Source organism: Prionailurus bengalensis, chromosome B4, assembly GCF_016509475.1.
Source record: "Prionailurus bengalensis isolate Pbe53 chromosome B4, Fcat_Pben_1.1_paternal_pri, whole genome shotgun sequence".
Lineage (NCBI taxonomy): Eukaryota > Metazoa > Chordata > Mammalia > Carnivora > Felidae > Prionailurus > Prionailurus bengalensis.
Window position 1 is genome coordinate 114,910,853 of NC_057358.1, and position 23,608 is coordinate 114,934,460.

Sequence of the window (23,608 nt, forward strand, 5' to 3'; positions counted from 1 at the left end):
CACGCAGTTTCCAAGGTATGTGGCATGGACTCCACCTCTTGAAAAGGGAGTGGAGAGATTCTAGAAACTAGCACAGTATGTGTGTGATGGCAGATATGGTTGTGGCCAACTTTGGAAAACACGAACTATCACAGGTACATTTGTTAGTATGCTTACAGCCACCTGCCTTAGTGTCACCTGCCTGTGATTCCAAGTGCTGGTTAGAATAAGCATGTCCAGGGGCGCCTGGGTGGTGCAGTCGGTTAAGCGTCCGACTTCAGCCAGGTCACGATCTCGCGGTCCGGGAGTTCGAGCCCCGCGTCAGGCTCTGGGTTGATGGCTCAGAGCCTGGAGCCAGTTTCCGATTCTGTGTCTCCCTCTCTCTCTGCCCCTCCCCCGTTCATGCTCTGTCTCTCTCTGTCCCAAAAATAAATAAACGTTGAAAAAAAAATTAAAAAAAAAAAAAATAGAATAAGCATGTCCAGAGCCCTTCCCTCAGAGATTCTAATTCTCTAAGTCAGTGGTGAGGCCTGGGAATCTGCATTTAAATATGAGTGATTTTGATGGATCCTAAAATTTGAGAATAAAAGATTTTGAATAAACATCAACAAGAATGGATGAACCCAAAATGTTGCCATGTGCCTTTTTTGGCTATTCTCTATTAGGATAGATAATGAGTATCATGCAAAGTAAGAGTGAGGGTTCTGGAGCCCTGATCTAGGTTTGAAAACTTAATATTTGCTTAGCTTGTCTAGCTTTCATTTTCTTCATGTATAAAATGTACCCACGTGTGACTGTTGTGAAGTTTAAATGAACACTACATAGCTCTTAACAAGGCCTATTATTTTTATAATCTTAATAGAACTAGGTATAGTTTTCCTTAGGAAACAAGATTTTTAAAACTTGACAGTATAACTTTGTTTGGCAGAGGCTGTTTGATGGCATAAAACACTCTTAAGAGTATTAATACTAAAATATATTTTTTCATGCCTCTTCTAGTTGTTTTTCCCGTTCTTTTCCCCCTTGAGAACAGCTCACCCTATACTCATCTGAAAAATAAAATCTGAACTTCTGATTCATGTCAGTCCTGTAGAACAGGATACAGTCTAGAAGGACAGGTTGCCACAGGACCAAGATGAGGTCTATTCTCAAGTTAGAAATCTAGTCAAGAATCCTCCTTGTTATATCCACAAAATATAGATAAAACAAGGATATCGACCAAACTGAATCGATTCCTTCAGAACAGCAGTGTTGGGTATTAGAAAACAGAAGTAAAAGGAAGACATTTCACTTACACTCTTGTACCTTTTAGATTTTGGACTGTGTGAATGTAAAACCTACTTAAAACATTAAATAATCCAATTCACGAATTTCAACAGCCTTAAGAGATATTCAAAGTTCTTTCAGTGCTGATCAAGGATTATACCATACACTCAAAACTCATCGAAGGATGCTGGTCCATGGTACTGAATAAATTATATTGACCAGATAGCTCCACTAAGCTGAATAGCACTAGGCAAAATTCTTAGCTAATTAATCTTCTTTGGCTTTTTGTCAGGCCTCACTCTCAACTGTGTTTTGTTTTGTTTCGTTTTGTTTTGTTTTCCAGTCTCTGTTCCCTCTAGGACTCCAACCACAAGTGCCTTTGCATTATGATACAGGGAGGGACCAAGCAAGAATGCTGTGCTGGAGGAATTAGAGCGGTTCTATTCCACGCACTCTTACTCCCAGAACTATTTTATTGCATTCTGTGCCTTTCCCACCCTCACCCCCAAATATTCCATGTTTGCTACTTTGGTCCTATAATACCAGATACATAAGTACTATTTACCTTGCAGGCAATATCTTGGGACATTTTTATCTGAGCTCTTCAGTGTTGTGGATCTCTTCCATTCTGGTCACTAGTGGAGTCCTGGGGCCTAGCTCAGGGCCTACTACATGATAGTTCTCAAGAAATATTTGTCAAGGGAATGAACCAATAACTGGAGGGAGAAAATAAACACCCCTTTGAGAATAGGTCACATCGATTCATGATCAGTAAGTGAGTGCTTACAGACAGCACAGGATGTTTATGTTCACCCCTAAACTTTTCAACTTCCTGAAGGGCAACAGTTGTTTTTTTCGATTGTTTGTTTGGTTGGTTTTTGTTTTTTTTTTTTTTTTTTTCCCACAACCATCTTGTGCTTTACAGAGACAAAATAGAAGGTGAGTTTGGAATATGGTAGATCAGTCACCTCTAATAGAGGCCCTGTTTCAATCCAAGAGCAGTAGTCATCCAGCAGAAATATTTGTTTGCAAATATTTGTTCCTTATGCTGCAAGAAACAAATTTATTGTTTCTTGCAGCATAAGAAAACCATTTAGTGGGCGGTCAAGACAGGAGTATCTGTGAGAAGAGAGTTCATGAGCAGTGACTCAGGGAGGAAGTGGGGGGGGGAGGAAGAAAAGGCTGCACACTGATTTTAACAAAGAAAAAAATGCCTGCTGCCTCATATTCGAGACTTCAATGTAAATAGCTGAGCCAATGTAAATAGCTGAGCACTTACAAACTGTTAACTGACACAATGCCAGCCTGTAAGGAGCTGAGTGTCCTAAGAACACTCATGGTGGAAGGCATCAGGAAAGATAAGACCCAGGGGAATCAGAGTAATAAGGTTTACCTTTGTTTACTGCTTTATGCTTTAGAAAGCATTTTTGAATGTTATCTCATCCACAGAGAGCCATCGTTGGCTCCACCATGTGTCTATAAAGGTAGATGAGGAGGGTAGGCCTTTCTCTGGGCCAGTTCCCAGTAGAAACAGGATCCCAGGGGATTGTGACTCAAGACATTTGGCCAGAAGCCTGGCTGGAACAGGAACTCTGGAAGCAAGGTTCTTTTCCCTGTAAATGTGTGCCACCCTTTCAGGTTCCCAAGGAACTGTTTGCATTCCATGACCTTGGGCTTCAAGTCACTGCATAACTTGGCCTGTGATTGCATGTTCAGCCTACCAGCTAAACTGCTCCTGCATTTCTCTCCTTCTGGTGTGCCTTGACCTTTCTTCTTCCCCAGCCAGCACCCCTCTCCTTCAATCCTATGATTTTCTCATACACTTCTGTTGTGTTGCTGGCTTTCTGCAGAAACTGCCCACCTGGTTCCAGCATGATATGAAATGTTTTGAAAAGTGTTTTTGCCCTTGATAACAATGACTGGGGATCGTTAAACTCTGGAGGTTTCCAAACTTTGGGGGGTTAAACACCTCAGAGGCTGGTTAAACACACAGGTGCAGGGCCCCACCCAAGGTCTTCTGTGTGCAAGTCATGGGCCCCATGCGTCTGTGTTTTTAACAAACTCCCCAGGCACTACTGAAGGGCCCAAAGCTTGAGAGAAACTGTCTTGTATTTTCTGATCTACTCAAGAAAACAGAACAGTTGCAACAGGAATCTTGACTTATACTGTTCTTGTTCCTGTTTTTCTACATCCTCTTTGACCCCCAAACCCGTATCTTTCCTCCTGTTTGTTCTAATTTTCTGGTCCAAATGTTATATATTTCAGATTATTTGTATTTAAGTTGGCCCAAGTGCTCAGAATTCCAGATTGTTGGGTTTTGAGGAGGCCAATAAATAAAACCCCCTTTCCCCTCCTGAAACCACAACCAATTGAAAGAGATGGAGATCAGACCACTGCTTTCATTACTAATAAAGCTTATTGAAGAACACAGCTCTGAGTCTGCAGTAATTTGGGTTTACTAATATTCCCCCGACCCGTTCCCTAGTTGCAGGCATAGCCACTCACACTTAGCACAGCCAGACAACTACAACGCCCCTTAACCCAAGACAGAGCAGCGCTGGGAATGCTGGAGAGCAGAAGACAGGCTACTGAAGAAGAAGAAAGAGAAGGAGGAGGAGGAGAAGGTGGGGGGGGAGGAGAGAAAGGAGGAAGTGAAAGAGAGAAGGAGAAAGGAAAAGAGGAAAAAGGAAGGGAGAGAAAGAAGAGAGAAGAGAAAGAGACAAGGCTGAGCAGACTCAGCTCATTATTCACCAATCACATTGGGGTGCCTGGGTGGCTCAGTTGGTTAATCTTCTGACTTCTGCTCAGGTCATGATCTCTCCGGCTCCGTGCTGACAGCTGAGAGCTGGAGCCTGCTTGGGATTCTGTGTCTCCCTCCCTCTCTGCTCCTCCCCCACTCACGCTGTCTCTCTCTCTCAAAAATAAAATAAACATTAAAAATTTTTTTTAGGGGCGCCTGGGTGGCGCAGTCGGTTAAGCGTCCAGCTTCAGCCAGGTCACGATCTCGCGGTTGGCGAGTTCGAGCCCCGCGTCGGGCTCTGGGCTGATGGCTCAGAGCCTGGAGCCTATTTCCGATTCTGTGTCTCCCTCTCTCTCTGCCCCTCCCCCATTCATGCTCTGTCTCTCTCTGTCCCAAAAATAAATAAACGTTGAAAAAAAAAATTTTTAAAAAAAATTTTTTTTAAATAAAATAAATTAACCAATCACAAAACTTATTCCTCTTACCTTCAATTTACAGAATTACTTGACATCTTCTTAACCTACTGCTCACTTTCAGTCTCAACTCCCCAGAGGCAACCTCAGCCCACAGTCTGGACAATTTCATTGCAGCTTTGGCTATCCTGTGATCCATCATACCTACACTCTCTCTAACACCGTAATTTTCACATCTGGGTGCCTTTTCACTCCCGGTTCCCCACTCCATCTGCCAACTGGTCTTACCTTCCTTTCCAAAACGTCTTGCACAGTATGTTCTACCAAATGCTCACTCTGATAATCCGTTTACCTATCTCCCTCACCACACTGTGCACCCTTGTTAGGTCAGGGAGCACCATATTCTTCTTTGCTATGTTCAACAGTAACACGATGACTTGACACATATTCCCTCCTTCCTGCCTTCCTTCATTCTCTACCTATTTGTCCAAGCTCCTCCCTAGGAATCAGTTTTTTAAAATGAACTGGGTAGGAGTGCCTGGGTAGCTCAGTCAGTAAAGCGTCCGACTTCGGCTCAGGTGATGATCTCCCGATTCCTGAGTTCGAGCCCTGCATCGGGCTCTGTGCTGACAGCTAAGCCTGGAGCCTGCTTCAGATTCTGTGTCTCCCTCTCTCTCTGCCCCTCCCCTGCTTGTGCTCTCTCTCTCAAAAATAGTAAACACCGAAAAAAATAAAATAAAATAAAATGAACTGGGTATTGAGGCACCTGGGTGGCTCAGTCGGTTAAGCATCTGACTCTTGGTCTCTGCTCAGGACATGATCTCACAGTTTGTGAGTTCCAGCTCCAAGTTGGGCTCCGAACTGACAGTGTGGAGTCTGCTTGGGATTATCTCTGTCTCCCTCTTTCTCTGCTGCTCCCCTGCTGGTTCTCTCTCAAATAAATAAATAAATACTTTAAAAAATAAAATAAAATGAACCAAGTAGGACCTCCAGTCTTGAAGTTAATTACTTTTTTTCAACGTTTTTTTTTTTTTTTTTTTTTATTTTGGGGACAGAGAGAGACAGAGTATGAACGGGGGAGGGGCAGAGAGAGAGGGAGACACAGAATCGGAAACAGGCTCCAGGCTCTGAGCCATCATCAGCCCAGAGCCCGACGTGGGGCTCGAACTCCCGGACCGCGAGATCGTGACCTGGCTGAAGCCGGACGCTAAACCGACTGCGCCACCCAGGCGCCCCTTGAAGTTAATTTCTAACATGGGAAATATCTTTAAACAAATTAATATATTTGATGTGATAAGTTCCATAATTGAGATAGAAGATACAGTGAAGAGTATATATAAGATACAGGGAAGGCTTCATTCACTCAATTATTTAATAAACATTTAGTGAGTGCCTACTAAGTACCAGGCACAATACTAGTTTCCACAGGTAAATGATGAGCCAAATCAAACTTGGAATTACCCTCATGGAGAATGGATGCAGACATAAATGAATGAAATTAACACAAGATAAGTGTGAAATGTTATTTTAATCAAAGTTCCTTGTTGCAGGCATAGAAACTGACTCAGACTAACAGAAAAGGAATTCATTGGGAGGACATAGGGTGGTTCATCTGTTCACAGGGAAGGCCTCAGACCAGGCTCAAAAACACAGAGGGTGCTGGCATTCTGGAGCTGGGCAAGGAAGGGAGCCAGAGGACTCACCTTGTGAGTTTTCTGTTGGACACTTCTCCCCCACCCTCCTCCAGGTATGCTGTTCTTGGGTGCAGAGCCTCTTGGATTCTGATTGCCATTTCTGACTAGGGTGGACTGATGGGCATGGGAGTCTGGGGTCTGACTGCACTTTATATGGACTTTCAACCATTCCATCAGTTTTCAGTCCCCTCCTCACTCCCTTTTCCTAAATGCTTGGTGCCACCAACTATATGAGCCTTGGTACGACCTGTAGTCTTAACTTTGCTAAGTCAGGTGCCATTCCTGCATTGGCTGGCTTTCACCCTTGTTCTCATCAGTGTGTGGGTATGATTCTTGAGGTAAGAGGGTAAAAACTCATTTTATGCTGAAATGAGTATTTTTGTGTCTTTGAGGCAACATATCCTGCAAAAGGAGATTATTCACAGATTAGTTTTTAGTTAACAATTTATTGAAGTAACAGTAAAATCTAGTTTTTCCGTAAGCTTTCAAGTTCAACTACAAATCTTATTATTCCATTTGTAAGACTAACAAAATATTTTTAAAAATTAGAATCACAGGGGCACCTGGGTGGCTCAGTTGGTAAAGCGTCTGACTTTGGCTCAGGTCATGATCTTGTGGTCTGTGGGTTCGAGCCCCATGTTGGGGTCTGTGCTTCAGCTCAGAGCCTAGGGCCTGTTTCTGATTCTGTGTCTCCTTCTCTCTCTGCCCCTCCCCTGCTCATGCTTTGTCTCTCTCTCTCTCTCTCTCAAAAATAAACATTTAAAAATTTTTTAATTAGATTAATTTAATTCTACTATAATAGCTAATCTAACAGACCACAAATGAAATCTAATACAAATTATCTTATATATTCTAAATATTTAAATATAAACATGGTATACACATGTTTGTAAATGTTATATTTTCAAATCTAACTAGAAGTTAGATGGGTTTGATTTACTTAGTCATTTCTACAATTAATTCTAAATCTTTTTTTTTTTGAGAGAGAGAGAGAGAGAGACAGAAAGAGAGAGAGAGAGCATGAGAGCACAAGTGTGAGCCAAGGAGGGGGCAGAGGAAGAGAGAGAACCTTAAGCAGCCTCCACACCCAACACAGAGCCTGATGCGGGGCCTGATCTCACAACCATGAGAGAAATCAAGAGTCAGATGCTTAACCAACTGAGCCACCCAGGCGCCCCTAGTTCTAAATCTTTGAAGAACTGAAGTCACTTACATCCAAGGAAACAATTAAGGAACCTCCAGGTAATCTGGTATTATCTATACCAACAATTTGGGGTGCCTTCTAGATTGGTTATGAGGGTGAAGATTGGAAGGGCAGTCTTCCAGGATCATCTTCTGAGTGACCTGGAGGGAGAAGCAGAATCCTATTTTATGGTTGCTATGTCAATAGAAATTCCAAGTCCATGCCCACCAATAGGGTTGTCTCACTGCCTGTGTCACTTGAATTCAGGTTATCCATATACTTAAATCTTAGTGTGATTTGAGTCCCTAATCTCTTACCTAGGCTGTTTCACTATTTGATTTACCAATACATTCAATAAAGCTCCCATTGCTTGAAACTATTCAGAATTCCTTTCACATTCTATCCATATGGGAGAGTCACATGCTTATGTTTAAGTGAAATCCAATTGGATTCTGCACCAATCTCTGGCTTTCCATTTACAACACTAAACGCATGCTGATGACACTCTTTCTGATATGGTGCCAATTATCTTCCTTGTGCTCCTCTAGATCCACCCTTTACCTTGTCCACCCTGCTCTCTGCCCAGGAAGTTGATCTGAATGTACTACCCTGCATGGAGGGGGTTCATTGCCCTTTGGTTTGGAGAAGGATGGGCAGGTGAGAGTAATTATTAACCTAGGTTAGTCCTGGCAAGATCACCTTAGGCTGGCTATGCCCTTTGACAGAACATTACTGCTCTTGTCAAGGTAGCCAACTATAGGATTCTCTCCCTTCTGGGATGGAAGGAATAGCCAGTGCTACGAAACCTGGGTTACACTATTACTATCACTTCTTGTGATTCCACTCACACCTCTGTAAAGAATCTTTCTGTAAATAAGCCCTTCCGGAATTACATACTTTGACTATGTCATCTGTTTTCTGCTCTGACCTTAAGTGATATACCAACTTAAAGATAGAAATTATTGGGGGACCTTGGTGGCTCAGTTGGTTAAGCGTCTGACTTCAGCTCAGGTCATGATCTCACAGCTCATGAGTTTGAACCCTGTGTTGGGCTCTGTGCTGACAGCTCAGAGCCTGGAGCCTGCTTCAGATTCTGTGTCTCCCTCTCTCTCTGCCCCTCCTCCTCTCTCTCTCTCTCTCTCTCTCTCTCTCTCTCTCAAAAATAAAGAAACATCAAAAAAAATTTTTTTAAGCTAGAAATTATTATTGTTTATTTTAGACCAAAATATTTTTTCGTTTTTAATTACATTCATTAGATTATTCCTGACAGTCAAAAGGGAAGGATTGTATCTTAGTGCCTAAGAAATAAGTAATCTTCTTGGGCAAGGTATTCACAAATATTTACTAAACACCTGCAAAGTATAAATGTTACTCACATTGATTGAGTGCTTATTACATGCCAGGTACTTTGCTAAGCATTTTACTTACCTTCTTTTATTTAATCCGCTCAACAATTCTATAAAGTAGATCATTATTATCCCCCTGTTATAGAAAATAAACTAAGACTCAAAAATATTTTTAAAAATATTTATTTTTGGGACAGAGAGAGACAGAGCATGAACGGGGGAGGGGCAGAGAGACAGGGAGACACAGAATCGGAAACAGGCTCCAGGCTCTGAGCCATCAGCCCAGAGTCTGACGCGGGGCTCGAACTCACGGACCGCGAGATCGTGACCTGGCTGAAGTCGGACGCTTAACCGACTGCGCCACCCAGGCGCCCCAAGACTCAAAAATATTAAGAAAATAAATTTTCCCAAATAACAAAATTAGGAAATAAGAAAATCAAGATTCAAATTTAGGCAGAGAGATTCTCAGAATCCACTTATTAATCTCCACACTCTACTGTTTCCTTAACATTAAACTATACATATGAGATACACAGATGAGAAGTAAGTTGAGCCTATATGCAGGAAGCCCAAGATCTTATAGGTAGAGAACACATGAATGTAAAAATCACTTGGAGCATTCGCAAAAGAGCTTTTGAAGGAAAAGCAGTTTATAACTCATGGTCTATATTGTATTTAATATTATGTATTATGATGTGTGTATTAGTATCATGAAGGCCCTTACTGTTTAATCAGTACAATTTTTGTATATATTTTTCTCGAATCATTTATGATTTATTTCATTATGTCATTTCAGTGAGGATTTGGCTCCACTAATAGTAAAAAAGGCTTAAAGTAACACTGGCTTAAACGAGATAAAAGTTTACTTCCCTCTTTTATAAAAACCTGTAAGTAGGAAGCACAAGAACTGGGAAATCTGGTCCACAAAATTATCAAAATCCCAGACTCCTTCCAGCTGACTGCTCCATCATTCCAAAGTCAAGGCCCTTCTCTTAGTCTTTTAAGATAGTGACCATAACATCCACACTGCAGGAGAAAGGATGGAGTAAGGGGCAGAGAGAACCTATCAGATGTCTTTAAGGAAGAGACTCCAAGCTGCTACAAGACCCATTTGCTTACACCTCATTGGCCAGATTTTAGTCACACGACCATACCTATATTTGCGAGATATGCTGGGAAATGTGGAGTTTTAAATTATGAGTAGGCAGGGGCACCTGGGTGGCTCAGTTGGTTAAGCGTCCAACTTTGGCTCAGGTCATGAGCTCAGCCACATGTTGGGCTCTATGCTGACAGCTCAGAGCCTGGAGTCTGGAGCCTGCTTTGGATTCTGAGTCTCCCTCTCTCTCTTTCTGTCCCTCCCCTGCACATGCTCTGGTTCTCTCTGTCTCTCAAAAATAAATAAACATTAAAAAATAAATTAAAAATAAATGAATTCTGAGGAGGCATATACCCAGTCAAAGATTATGGGTTCAATTAATATGGAAGAAAGGGAGAAATATCTATTGGAGAAAATCTCTAGCAATTTCTGTTATAAATTTCTCAAAGTTTCTGGTGGGATCATTTATCAGTGTGATTAAAGGTATACACTTTTTCTCAACAAGGCAAAGTGGGGGTTCATGGGTGGCTCAGTTAGGTATTCAGCTCTTGATTTCAGCTCAGGTCATTGTCTCCCAGTTGTGAGATTAAGCCCTGAGTTTGGCTCTGTGCTAGACATGGACTCGTTCTCTCTCCCTTTTTCTCTCTCTCTTAAAAAAAATGAATGATTAAAAAAAAATAGAGGCACTCGGGTGGCTCAGTTGGTTGAGCGTTCAACTCTTGGTTTCAGCTCCATAATCTCACAGTTCGTGGGGTGTGGCTCTGCACCGGGATTCTCTCTCTCTTTCCTCTCTCTCTGCCCCTCCCTCACTTCCATGCACTCTCTCTCAAAAACTAAATAAACATCAAAATAAAGAAACAAACAAACAAACAAAATAAAAACTAAATGAATCATCAAGAAGGCAAAGCAAATACTCCTTCAGAAGAACACCAAATGCTTACTAGGAAAACAGGGTCTTATGTTTTGGTTAAGTACAGTTCAAATAGATGTAGTCTGTAAATCTAGAAAGCTCCTTTTAAGTGTTACCTGTTGAGTGTGAAGTATTTCTGAGAAATATAAAACAGATCTGCCTTTGTCACTAGCTTCATTGTTTTTGTTGCACTCTATATTCTAGTCATATGGAGCTTATTTTTTGTTTCTTGAGAGACCCATACTGCTTCCTATTTTAGGACTCTCACACAAGCTGTTCTTTTTGCCCTCTTCATCTTCCTCACCTCTACCCTTCCTTCAGATTTCTACTTACATTCATATCTGTAGGGGTGTCTTTCCCAACCTCATAGACATTTCCCAACCTCATGGCATTCTTTTCCTCTGAGACACTCAGCACAATAGTAATAAAATGAATAATTACATAATTATACATTTAATATTTGTCACCCCCACTTGATGTGTACTTCATGAAGACAGAAACTGTTGCTTTGGCGTCTGGTACATTAATAGGCACTTGGGACATATGTGTTGAATGAATGAGTGAAGTAGAATAAATTTAAAATTTAGGAGTTGCATGAAATCACCTAATAATGAAATAATTTTATTTTATTTTTTTATTATTATTTTTTAAATAATGAAATAATTTTAAAATTAAAACTATATTGTAAGGATTTTTAATAATGTAAATAAGTCCTAACGATGGAGGCTTGCAGTTTAAAATTGACACTATTTGGGGCGCCTGGGTGGCTCAGTCAGTTGAGCTGCTGACTTCGGCTCAGGACATGATCTCACTCGAGAGTTCGAGCCCTCTGTGTTGACAGCTCAGAGGCTGGAGCCTGTTTCAGTTTCTGTGTCTCCCTCTCTCTCTGCCCCTAACCCACTGGCATTCTGTCTCTGTCTCTCTCAAAAATAAATAAACATTAAAAAAAAATTTTTTTAAATAAAATTGACACTATTTTTGGGCACCTGTGTGGCTCAATTGGCTGAGTGTCTGACCCTTGATTTTGGTTCAGGTCATGATTCCAGGACCCTGCTGAGCACGGAATCTGTTTGAGATTCTCTCTTTCCCTCTGCCCCTCCCCTATCTCTTGCACACGCATAAGTGCTCTCTCCTTTCTCTCTCTCTAAAATAAAAGATAAAATAAAATAAATAAAATAATAAAAAACAAAATAAAATAAGAATAAGATAAAAAACTAAAAATAAAGTAAAAATAAAAAGAAATAAAATAAACAAAAATAAATATAAGTAAAATAAAATACTAAAATAAAATTAAAATATAAAAATAAAATAAATAATAAAATAAATAAATAGAATAAAAATAGTATAAAAAATAAAATAAATAAAAATAAAAATAAATAAAATAAAATAAAACACTAAAATAAAAAATAAGCAAAATAAAACATTAAAATAAAAAATTAAAATAAAATAAAATGAAAAATAAACACTAAAAGAAAAGAAAAATAAAATAAATTAAAAAAATAAACAAATAAAATAAAAAATAAAACAAAATAAAAAATAAAAAAGCACTATTTAGGCTATTCATAGGAAAGATGTTCATGATACATTAAGTTATTTGTTTATTATGCACATATCTATGGTTTTATAAAAAGAAAATCTAAATGTGCAAGTATATGTGGATTTATACATGGATATTAATAGGAATAAAAGAAAACCTAAACATAATGTGTTTGTGTAAAAGAGAGGGAGATTGAAGGAGAACCAGGCTATCTGGTTCATATCTCAGCTCTGCCATTTATAGACATAGGATTTGAAAACAGTACACATAATGTGTCCAATAAATGTTAGCTATTATAACATAGATATAAGAAGTGATTAAAAGTGACAGATTATACACCAGGGTGTTAGCAGTGATTATCTCTTGGGTTTTGTTGTTTAAATCTGTATTAGCATTTTTAAAAAATATTTATTTATTTTTGAGAGAGAGAGACAGAGCGCAAGTGGGGGAGGGCCAGAGAGAGGGGGGCGGGACATAGAATCTGAAGCAGGCTCCAGGCTCTGAGCCGTCAGCACAGAGCCCAAAACAGGGCTCAAACCCACAAACCAGGAGATCATACCCTGAGCTGAAGTTGGACATTTAACCAACTAAGCCACCCAGGTGCCTCTGTATTAGTATTTTTTTTTAATGTACCTTTTCTATTTGGAAATGAGCACTTCACAAGTTCACACAGTGGTCAAGCTCATGGGTGCTGTATCAGTAGTTCTCAGCTTAAATCACAGTTCTGCCATTTGTACCTTGCATGACTTTGAACAAGTTATTTCACTCTCTGTGTTTCTGCAACTTCATTTGAACAACAACAGTCATAATAATTATACCCATCTCCTAGGACTATCAGAAGGAAGAGTAGAAAAAAAATATGTAAAGTGCTTGAAGAATAAGGTCTGTCACATACTTAGTGCTCAAAACTGTAGCCAATTTTGTATAATAAAATAAATAAAAGGTTTTAGAAAGATTGTCCCTAATAGTTTGGCAGTTAGATTGCTTTGGAGTCTTTGATCTCTGATTTATATAAAAAGTGACTTTATTTTATGAAGTTAGAGGAAAATTAAGGCAATCCCATTTCAGCTGAAGCCATTTGTAGCCAACTCCAAAGTTGTCCAATGTTGTCTGTTCGTCATTTTACTAAAATGAATTTAAACTGCTTTTATGTAGGCTGATGTAAGTTATTCGCTGGTGTTTCAAGTTTGTATTTGGGGGAATTATAGTTTTAAATTTGCTGGCACCAAACTCTAAAGTTAATGAAAACACTTCATGACATGCCTTGCTTCACTACTCACACACCACGGTCTCTTGGTTTTCATACTGCCTCTCTCCTTGCCACTTCTGAGAGGCCCTTGCTGTCTGTCCTCCTCCACATAACCTCTAAATGTTGGAATTCCCTGGGCCAGGTTCCAGGGCCTTTTTCTTTTTTTTCTACACTCTCTCCCTGTATGCACTCAACATTCCCGTGGCTTCAAATCTGCATCTAGCCTAACCTCTATTCTTCGGACACATCTGTCCAACCACCTGCCTCATTTTACGTCTCTATTATATCTCTATTTCTATCTCAGAGATATCTCAAATCCAACAAGTCCCAGATGGAATTATTCACTTCTACCCTCATCAGACTCCAAAACCTGCTCCTCTTCGAGTCTCCCCTACCTCACGAACCACACCACCTTCAAGCTAGTGGTCAAAGAATCTCCTGAGGTGTCTTTCCTCTCCCTCAACTCCCACATTAATCAATCCATCAGCAGGTTCGGTCATCATTTCTACTTCCAGTATATATCTGGACTCTTTGCCCTTCTCTCCATCTCATCTTTGCCACCCTCCATCACGCCATTGCTCCTCACAACACAGCCAGAATAATCTTTTAAAAACTTATATTGTAGGGGCACCTGGGTGGCTCAGTCAGTTAGGCGTCTGACTTCAGCTCAGGCCATGATCTCATGGTTGTTGAGTTCAAGCCCCACATTGGGCTCTGTGCTGACAGCTCAGAGCCTGCAGCCTGCTTTGGATTCCGTGTCTCCCTCTCTCTCTCTGCCCCTCTCCCCCTCATGCTCTCTCTCTCTCAAAAATAGGTACATATAAAAAAAAATTTAAACATATATTGTATCATGTCTCTTCTTTTGCATTAGAACCCTTCAGTGACCGCCTACTGCATTTAGAATAACATCTGTGCCTATGGCCTCCATCCCAATCCCATGTTATCACTACCAACACCTACAAAGCCCAACGTGATCTGGCTCTTATTCACCTCATCTCCCGCCACTCTCCTCCACACCATACTCCAGCGCATGGCAAGCTATTTCTATACCCTTTAGAGTTTTAAGTTGTTCCCTTCTAGAAATGTCTCTACTCTCTTTCCCATGCACGTAGTTGGTGTCTTTTTCTGGTCTCAGCTTTGTCAATTTTTCCTGGCCCCAATATGTGAGTCTTCTTGTTAGTCAGTGGTCCCCACTCAACTCACTGTCATCAAGATGTGTCCTCTGGGGTCACCTTTGATCCATCCCTCTTCTGCTTTGCTTAGCAAACGTTTAACAAGTCCATTTGATTGTTCATTCAAATCTGTTTTCCTTTCTGTCTCTTCCTACAGCAGAGTCCAGAAACACATTACAGGGCAGCTTTGAAGGATGGACAAGATTAGAAAGGACAGAGTCGTGTTCTCAGTGTGGGCTCTACAGGAACAAAGATTAGTAGCAGAATGAGCTTGGCATTCTGTGAAAAATACGGAGATACCAAAGCAGCTCACATTTATTTTTCTTTACTGTGAACTTACATTCACTTATTTTCCATATTAATCACTCAGGACTATGGCCCTTACCTTTTTGAGGAGTTTATTGCCCCCCTTGAATACATGATAGAAGTTATGAACTCTTTTCAGAAAAATGTACATAAATACGAAATTTTGCAAATCATTTGGGAAAGGAATTAGTCATCTACTGTTTTGGATACCCACAGTGTTATTTGTTTCATTTATTCAACAAATGTTGGAGACCTACAATGGGGCCGAGAGCAGTTCTAGATGTTGGGTTTGTATACAGTGTAGAACACGATAGATACTTGTTTCTGCCTTCATGGAGCTTGCATTCTAGCGTAAGAGACAGACAAACAAGGAAAAAATGATAATAGAATGTTAAATAATGATAAATGTTATAAAGAAAAATAAAGGAGGGCAATGGGATAAGGGTAGATGAGGCTCTTTTAATGATGTGGTCCTCTCCGAGATGCCATGTGAACTGGACCTGTATAAAGTAAGGCAGTGGTCATGAGAAGTGGTGAGAGAAAAGCCTTACTGGCAGGGAGAGCAGAAAGTGCAAAGGCCCAGGGGCTTCTCTCTGCACTAAATATAAGGCAAGGTCCAGGATTCTGCACATTTTCTTCTTCCGTAATGAATACTCAGCACAATTCTCAGGACACAGTGCTGGGGTTTCGGGTGGAAGGGCCTCCCCACTTCCCCATTTCAAACGCCAGATCCAAGCCACCGGCCGTCAGAGCTTCTCTGAAATACCTCTTCCTCCAGGAAACCTTAACTCATCCACCTAGGAGCGATCTTGAGCTCATCTATTAATTTGTATGAACTTTATTTTTTTTTTAATTTTTTTTTCAACGTTTATTTATTTTTGGAACAGAGAGAGACAGAGCATGAACGGGGAGGGGCAGAGAGAGAGAGGGAGACACAGAATCGGAAACAGGCTCCAGGCTCTGAGCCATCAGCCCAGAGCCTGACGCGGGGCTCGAACTCGCAGACTGCGAGATCGTGACCTGGCTGAAGTCGGACGCTTAACCGACTGCGCCACCCAGGCGCCCCTGTATGAACTTTAAAAAAAGGTAGCGCTTGTTTCTTTCTAAGGATGTGTGCGTAAGGCACTGATTTTGTTTTTTGGGGGTGTAACACCGCTGAAGTTTAGCCGAACGGCTAAAACTAAACGCGAGAGCCCGTTCGGTGGACCCGCGCTCTGCCCTCGGAGACTACATTTCCCATACTGCCCCGCGGGCCAGGGAGGTGCGTGAAGCAGTGTCTCCTAAGACCCGGATTGAGGTAAGATGGTGGGCTCGCGGTGAGCGTCTGTCAGGTAACTGCTGCCTTCTCCTCCTCTGGTCAGGGAGTTCCTAGAAGCTAGACAGGCTCAGAAGCTTTATGGAGAGATGTTGAGGTCCCCTACCTGTCGTTCGCGGTAGGATAAAGCTGGTATCACCAGTCGCGGTCCATCCTGCAGAAGGGTTGGCATAATGGCCGTGCGCTTGTGGGGCTTTCCTCGTGCCTGGGTGGGTCACTTGGGGACCCCTCCAGTCCAAGTCTTTTGGATCTGTCCCTGGGTCCTAGTCCCGGTGCGCGTGGTAGCCTGTTTCTCAGACCGCGGGTCCTCCGAGGCTCCCCGCAGCTTTTGTTTCGGGGTTGAAGTATGGGCCAAGGAATTGACTACCTGAATTTCTCGCCCTGGAGTGAGTAATCTGGCTTCCGCTGGGGGTGCTTGTCCCGGATTGAGGGGACCTGATGTTCCTCCAGATATTTTGTTCCTTGGTTTGTGGTCAGAAAACATGGCATTGCTTTCCATCCATGCCACCTATAAAGCAGGGGTAGAAGTGGACAAGTAAATCGTTTGACCTCCCTGAGCCTCGGTTCTCAGTGTGTAAAATGGAGATGCCTACTTCACAGACTTGTGATAGAACATATATTGTATAGAGAAACGTGAACTGCAAAAACCACAGTGTATGAACCCAGGGAAAGTAGACACATGTACTAACCGTGCAAGGAATCGCCCTGCATAGGTTAGTCCAGCGTATAAAACTGTGCGACCTATGTCCCCCATTCCATTTTATCACTGTTGGGGGAAGGGAACCAACAGTTATCGAGGCCATTTAAAGACAAGGGATGTAGCAATGGTCAGAAGTCATTTACTTACAAAAGCCATGGAGGTTGTGGTGGTTTTCCCCATTTTACCATCGAAGAAACAAAGGGCCCAAAGTCCCCCAGTTTATGAGTGACTGATAATAAAGTTCTTGTAAGTAAATCATTTAAATTGTGTACTATAGTTTCCTCATGAATGGAAATAAAGATACCTGTCGTGATTAATAGAATAAAATGGCAGTGAAAGCACATTGTTAAATTAAAAACCTTGTACATGTATGAGAGGGTGAAATTTTACTTGGGACTTCAGAGAGTTTATATGTGTTCCCCTAAATCAGTATTTACTAGGCCAAGGATAGGACTTGTTTAAATTTAATCAGAAACAATCCTACTTCAAATGATGTAGTAAGATCTTGCGTATGGCACCTGAGAGGCTGTACACAGACACATTAATATTATGAGGGAGGATGTTTTGTGTAGCACGTGTGAGTGTTTCTTTTTTTTTTTTTTTTGAGACAAAACTTTCTATTATTACTGTTTTTTTTTTTTTTTTTTTGTAATTTACATCCAAGTTAGCACATGGTACGCCAATGACTTCAGGAGTAGATTCCTTAATGTCCCTTACCCATTCAGCCCATCCCCTCTCCCACAACCCTTCCAGTGACCCTCTGTTCTCCATATTTAAGAGTCTCTTATGTTTTGTCCCCCTCCCTGTTTTTATATTATTTTTGCTTCCCTTCTTTTAGGTTCATCTGTTTTGTCTCTTAAAGTCCTCGTATGAGTGAAGTCATATGATACTTGTCTTTCTCTGACTAATTTTGCTTAGCGTAATACCCCCTAGTTTCATCCACATTGTTGCAAATGGCAAGATTTCATTCTTTGTGATTGCCGAGTAATACTCCATTGTATATATATACCACATCTTTATCCATTCATCCATCGATGGACATTTGGGCTCTTTCCATACATTGGCTATTGTTGATAGTGCTGCTATAAACATGGGGGTGCATGTGCCCCTTCAAAATAGCATACCTGCATTCCTTGGATAAATACCTAGTAGTGCAGTTGCTGGGTCATAGCATAGTTCTATTTTTAATTTTTTGAGGAAGCCCCATACTGTTTTCGAGTGGCTGCACCAGTTTGCATTCCCACCAGCAGTGCAAAAGAGATCCTCTTTCTCCGCATCCTCACCAACATCTGTTGTTTCCTGAGTGATTAATTTTAGTCATTCTGACAGGTGTGAGGTATCTCCTTGTGGTTTTGATTTGTATTTCCCTGATGATGAGTGATGTTGAGCATTTTTTCATGTGTCGGTTGGCCATCTGGATGTCTTCTTTGGAGAAGTGTCTATTCATGTCTTTTGCCCATTTCTTCACTGGATTATTAGTTTTTTGGGTGTTGAGTTTGGTAAGTTCTCTATAGATTTTGGACACTAACCCTTTATCTGATACGTCGTTTGCATATATCTTTTCCCATTCCATCTATTGCCTTTTAGTTTTGCTGATTGTTTCCTTCGCTGTGCAGAAGCTTTTTATTTTAATGAGGTCCCAATAGTTCATTTTTGCTTTGGTTTCCTTTGCCTCCAGAGATGTGTTGAGTAAGAAGTTGCTGTGGCCGAGGTCAAAGAGGTTTTTGCCTGCTTTCTCCTCTAGGATTTTGATGGCTTCCTGTCTTACGTTTAAGTCTTTCATCCATTTTGAATTTATTTTTGTGTATGATGTAAGAAAGTGGTCCAGGTTCATTTTTCTGCATGTCGCCGTCCGGTTTTCCCAGCACCATTTGCTGAAGAGACTGTCTTTATTCCATTGGATATTCTTTCCTGCTTTGTCAAAGATTAGTTGATCATACGTTTCTGGGTCTATTTCTGGGTTCTGTATTCTGTTTCATTGATCTGAGTGTCTGTTTTTGTGCCAGTGAGTGACTGTTTCTAAGAGGAGTTATGCATTTGCTGAATGCTCACTAAATGGAAAGAACTATAGTAAGTGTCAAGAAGTTTGCATTTAAGAAAAATAGTAATGGACATAGTTCTAAGGCTTTAGGTCTTATATTTTGGTATTGATCTTTGTCCTATATCACAGGGAAATTTAAAGTTGTTTAAAAGTTTTTCTTGTGACTGTAGTTCTAGGTAGTGCTTCCTATCTTGTTCTTATAGTGTTCAATATATTGTACCACTTTAATTTACCATAGGTAGCACTAATTTTTCTTTATCTCTTACGCAGGGATGAAAATAGGTATGCCTGGAAGCAGATTTTAAAAGCAGTTTCTCCAGGTCATCTTTCACACCACCGGATAAGCATCTTGAGTCACCATGGTATTAGCAGCAGTAAAACGGGTGATATCAAACAGAACTATCTGGAAACATTTATTTCCGATTCAAAGTGAGATTTTTTTTTTTAATGTTTAAAAAGAGTTTTAAAATTTTTCAAATATTATAGAAATCCTTGTTCACTGTAGAAAATTTAGTGTCTAGTTATTAATAAAAAATGTTTATTGTATATGCTCTTAATAGCAGGAATGTTTGCAATAATGGAAAAGGGGAGAAAGTCTAAATGTCTGTCAAAAGGGGAATGGATAAATTATGGCATATCTTTACTATGAATATCATACAGCTGTTACCAACATGAAAAGATCTCTAAATAGCAGGGGGTAAAAGTAGGTCACAGAACGGTATCTATTGTATGATCCCATTTGTGCATTTTAAAGAAGATCTACCATATATGTGTGTGTGTGTATGTATAAATACAGAGTAAAAGATGTGGACCAAAGAGATTATCTGTGTAGACCACTACTGGGATTTAGCTGAGGGCAAGTGAGGGATTGACAAAGAGGAACTTTCTCTGGTCTGAATCACTTACGTTTACTATGTTTTCACACATTACTTTTTTACTAGTTCTTAAAATGAACAAATAAAGGGCAAATTTACAATTCCATCTTATAAAAATCATTGCTAATATTTTGGATTTCAGTTTGTGTTTTCTATGTACTAAGCCATTTAAAAAATATATTTACGTATAATATAAAAATGTTTTATGTATTATAATACATAAAATATTTATAATTTATAGGAGCACCTTTCTGACTCATTGGGTAGAACTTGTGACTCTCAGTCTTGGGGTCATGAGTTCAGGCCTCATGTTGGGCATGGAGCTTAGTTTTACAATTTTATAATTTATATAATATATAATTTGTACCTTTTTTTCCTAAAGACATGTGGGTAGTCTAATATTTTCTTCAGAGCCTATTAATACATGTTTGATAGTCAAAATATTGACCCATATAAATAAGTAGACTATTAAAATCTTATTTCCCAACTGGTCTTGCTTTCGCTCTCCCTTCCTTCTGTCTGTGAACTCTCTTCTTCCATTTCTAGAACAAACATGGTTATAGTGTTATAATAGGTTTGCATTTTCATCTTTAGCTATGCTAGCCAAATTTTTTTTACACATCTCTGGCTGACCTTAATCTCTTCCTTCATATTTCCTATTGATTGCAATTTGTAATTGAACAGTGGTTTATTGAGTTAGGGGGAAAGAGTTGAAGACTAGGGTAAAAACTGAGTAAGAGTATAATTAACCAAGTAAATGAAGGAGGAGATTGCTAAGAGACTTTAGATATAAACTAAAATCAGAATGAGAACAAAACTATAGTTTGCTCTTGATTACTTAGGAGCATTTTAGTTGTTGAGAATTGGGAGAGACCTCTGCTGTTTACCCTCCCCTTTGCCTTGACCAGAACCCAGCCTGAAGGCTGATGGGAAATCAGACCTAATCCATTTTTCCCTGGTCTATGTGCTGAAAGAGAACCCTCACTGAGGTTAGTGTGAAAACCAGTTAATATGCCCCTCGATAAGTGAAAATTTTCCATACATACTTTATCCACTGGATTATAAATTTGTAATATCTAATTTATTTTGGTTTCCTCGGTACCTCTCATACATGGTAGATGATAAGTGGTTGAACTGATTTGAATGGATTGGAGTTGTCAAAATGTGTAGTTAACTAAGAATTAATTTGCATTACCCCAGTAAATGAATCCATTTCACTCAGTCATCCTAGTATTTAGTGAATACCTCACTTCTTGCATTCTGAAGCCTCTTATTCTGCACAAGTTCTATTATTACTATTATTGAAGGTAAAGTATTACTATTATTGATATTTTATATGAAAAGGAAGAACATTAAGATTAGAGGCAAAGCAAAACCATGATTAAGGGAGAAAGTTCAGTGAATAGAAATAAAAAGGCCTCCCCATATGCCAGAAGGAACTTTTAAAACCTTTAAAAATATGTAGTCAAAATGGGAATGTAGAATATTTTAGTTTTGTTAAGTGTACTAAGTCATTTGATCCTTACAACTTTGAATTTTACAACTTTGAATAATGTTAGGTATTTAATAAAGGTGAAGGAAGTTGAGTTCTCTGACCTCTCTGAAACCTAATCAAGTTTGTATATCTGATAGATGAGAGCCGTAATCAAAACTTAGGTCTTCCCATCTTGTTTAGCCTGATACACTTTCTCCTGTACCTTCTTTCCTGTACTAACTTAAAATATTGAGTATTTGAAAGTTAGGCAAGACTATTAGTTCTTATAGATCTTAGCAGAAAGCAATTGAACATATGTATACATAACAAGAATAGCTTGTAAGTTATGGAGAGCTGACTCTCTGAAATTCTTTTTAGTGCATTGAGTTGATTGATGTTAACTTTGGCATTTAATTCTAGTTACATGTTAAAAACCTCTGATATTTACCATATCTAGAGTTTTTCTCTTGACAAAGTGTCAAATTAGTTTTTTAAATTATGTACTAATTAAGAAGTTAACATTTAGAGGCAGTTTGGGGATCACTTTTTTATTAGTAGTCACTATAGGGGACAGAGTAATGATCAAAATTTGGTTCCTGGCCTTAAGGAACTTATTTATGCTTGTAGGTGAAATAGACATCTATGAAAATAAGAAATACCTGGAATATGAGGTAGAAGGCAATGTATGTCATGAGGGCACAAACAAATGTCTGCACAAGTGTAGGGTAGAAATTTAACAAGAGTTTCTAGTTCACCTGAAATACCATTGTCTTGAGTTTCCCCTTTGCCTATTTTTTTTTTTTAATTTTTAAATGTTTATTCTTGAGAGAGAGAGTGTGTGAGCAGGGGAGGGGCAGAGAAGGAGACAGAATCGGAAGCGGGCTCCGGGCTGTCAGCCCAGAGCCCGATGCGGGGCTCAAACGCAGGGCTCGAACGCCCAGCTTGAACGTGGGGCTCGAACTCACAAGCCGAGAGATCATGACCTGAGCTGAAGTCGGATGCTTAACTGACTGAGCCACCCAGGCGCCTCGTCCCTTCCTGCCTGTTTTAAAAACACTTAAGTCTGTGTGTCCTGCCCCTGCCACCCAACCCTATTTGTTTCACTGAACGTATATATCACCTAGCTCGTTTATATTAAGAGAAGACAGACTTCTTTTAAAATTAATTCATATATGATTAGGAAGACCCCCAACAGTGTCAGAGAAGAAAATAGTGTAAGTGGTTTTTATGTTGTCCTCTGATTTGTCTTTTTGAATGCTTCTCTATATTAGCACAGATAATTGAAAATCAAATCTTTTTTATTTTTTTTATTTTTTAAAAAAAAAAATTTTTTTTTCAACGTTTATTTATTTTTGGGACAGAGAGAGACAGAGCATGAACGGGGGAGGGGCAGAGAGAGAGGGAGACACAGAATTGGAAACAGGCTCCAGGCTCTGAGCCATCAGCCCAGAGCCTTACACGGGGCTCCAACTCACGGACCGCGAGATCGTGACCTGGCTGAAGTCGGACGCTTAACCGACTGAGCCACCCAGGCGCCCCGAAAATCAAATCTTTTGAGAGATGAGGTTAAATTTCTAATTCTTTGTATTTTATTATTTTACATCAATAGAATTTTGGCATTGACATTTTGCTGAGCAGTCTTTTATGATAAAAGAGTTTTGCTAAGGTAATTTTTATGCTTGGAGTAAGAATTTATATTTAGATCTATAAGTATATGCAGTCTTCGGGGAAAGAAGTATACAAAGATGGAAAATACACCTTTTTTTACACATCTTTTGTACATATAAATAACTGACGCAGAAAAAAACAAGAAGGACCTCGCAGAAGTTATAGTAATGTCATATGAAACGTAGGTTGTGGGACATGCAAAATAGACCACTCTTTTCTCTGTGTTGGGGGTTGTGGGGCAGGGAGAGGAAAAAAGATTTCATGAAAGAGTAACATTTGACTTTGAAGGATGAGTGGTATTTTAACAAAGTGGGGATTTCACTCGATACTGAAGATCCAGAGGCGGGGTTGAAAGAAGTTGATCTTGGCTTTAACCAAGATACACAGTAGTTCCCCCTTATCCCCGAAAGATACATTCCAAGTGTCCCAGGGTTGCTTGACACTGTGGATAGTACTGAACACTACGTTTTTGCCTATACATACGTGCCTGTGATAAAGTTAAACTTCCTAGTTAGGCACAGTAAGAGAGATTAATAACCATAATTAATAATAGAATAATTTTAATAATATACTGTAATAAAAATTATGTGAATGTGATCTCTCAAAATAGCTTATTGTATTGTACTCACCTTTCTTTTTGTGAT

At 39.9% G+C, this 23,608-nt stretch overlaps 1 protein-coding gene across 3 annotated transcripts in view; it reads left to right on the forward strand.

The window, feature by feature from the left end:
- The first annotated feature begins 16,112 nt into the window (after nt 1–16,112).
- The window catches only part of MRPL42 (mitochondrial ribosomal protein L42), a 33,484-nt gene continuing 25,988 nt past the window's right edge, over nt 16,113–23,608 (forward strand). For 2 of the 3 annotated variants that reach the window (XM_043562100.1, XM_043562098.1), the window contains exons 1-2: nt 16,159–16,222; nt 19,218–19,376. In XM_043562100.1, the coding sequence (XP_043418035.1) occupies nt 19,307–19,376 (70 nt within the window). In that variant the 5' untranslated portion in view covers nt 16,159–16,222; nt 19,218–19,306. Of the gene's footprint in view, nt 16,223–19,217; nt 19,377–23,608 lie in introns of all 3 variants that reach the window. The other variant, XM_043562099.1, reaches the window with a different exon arrangement.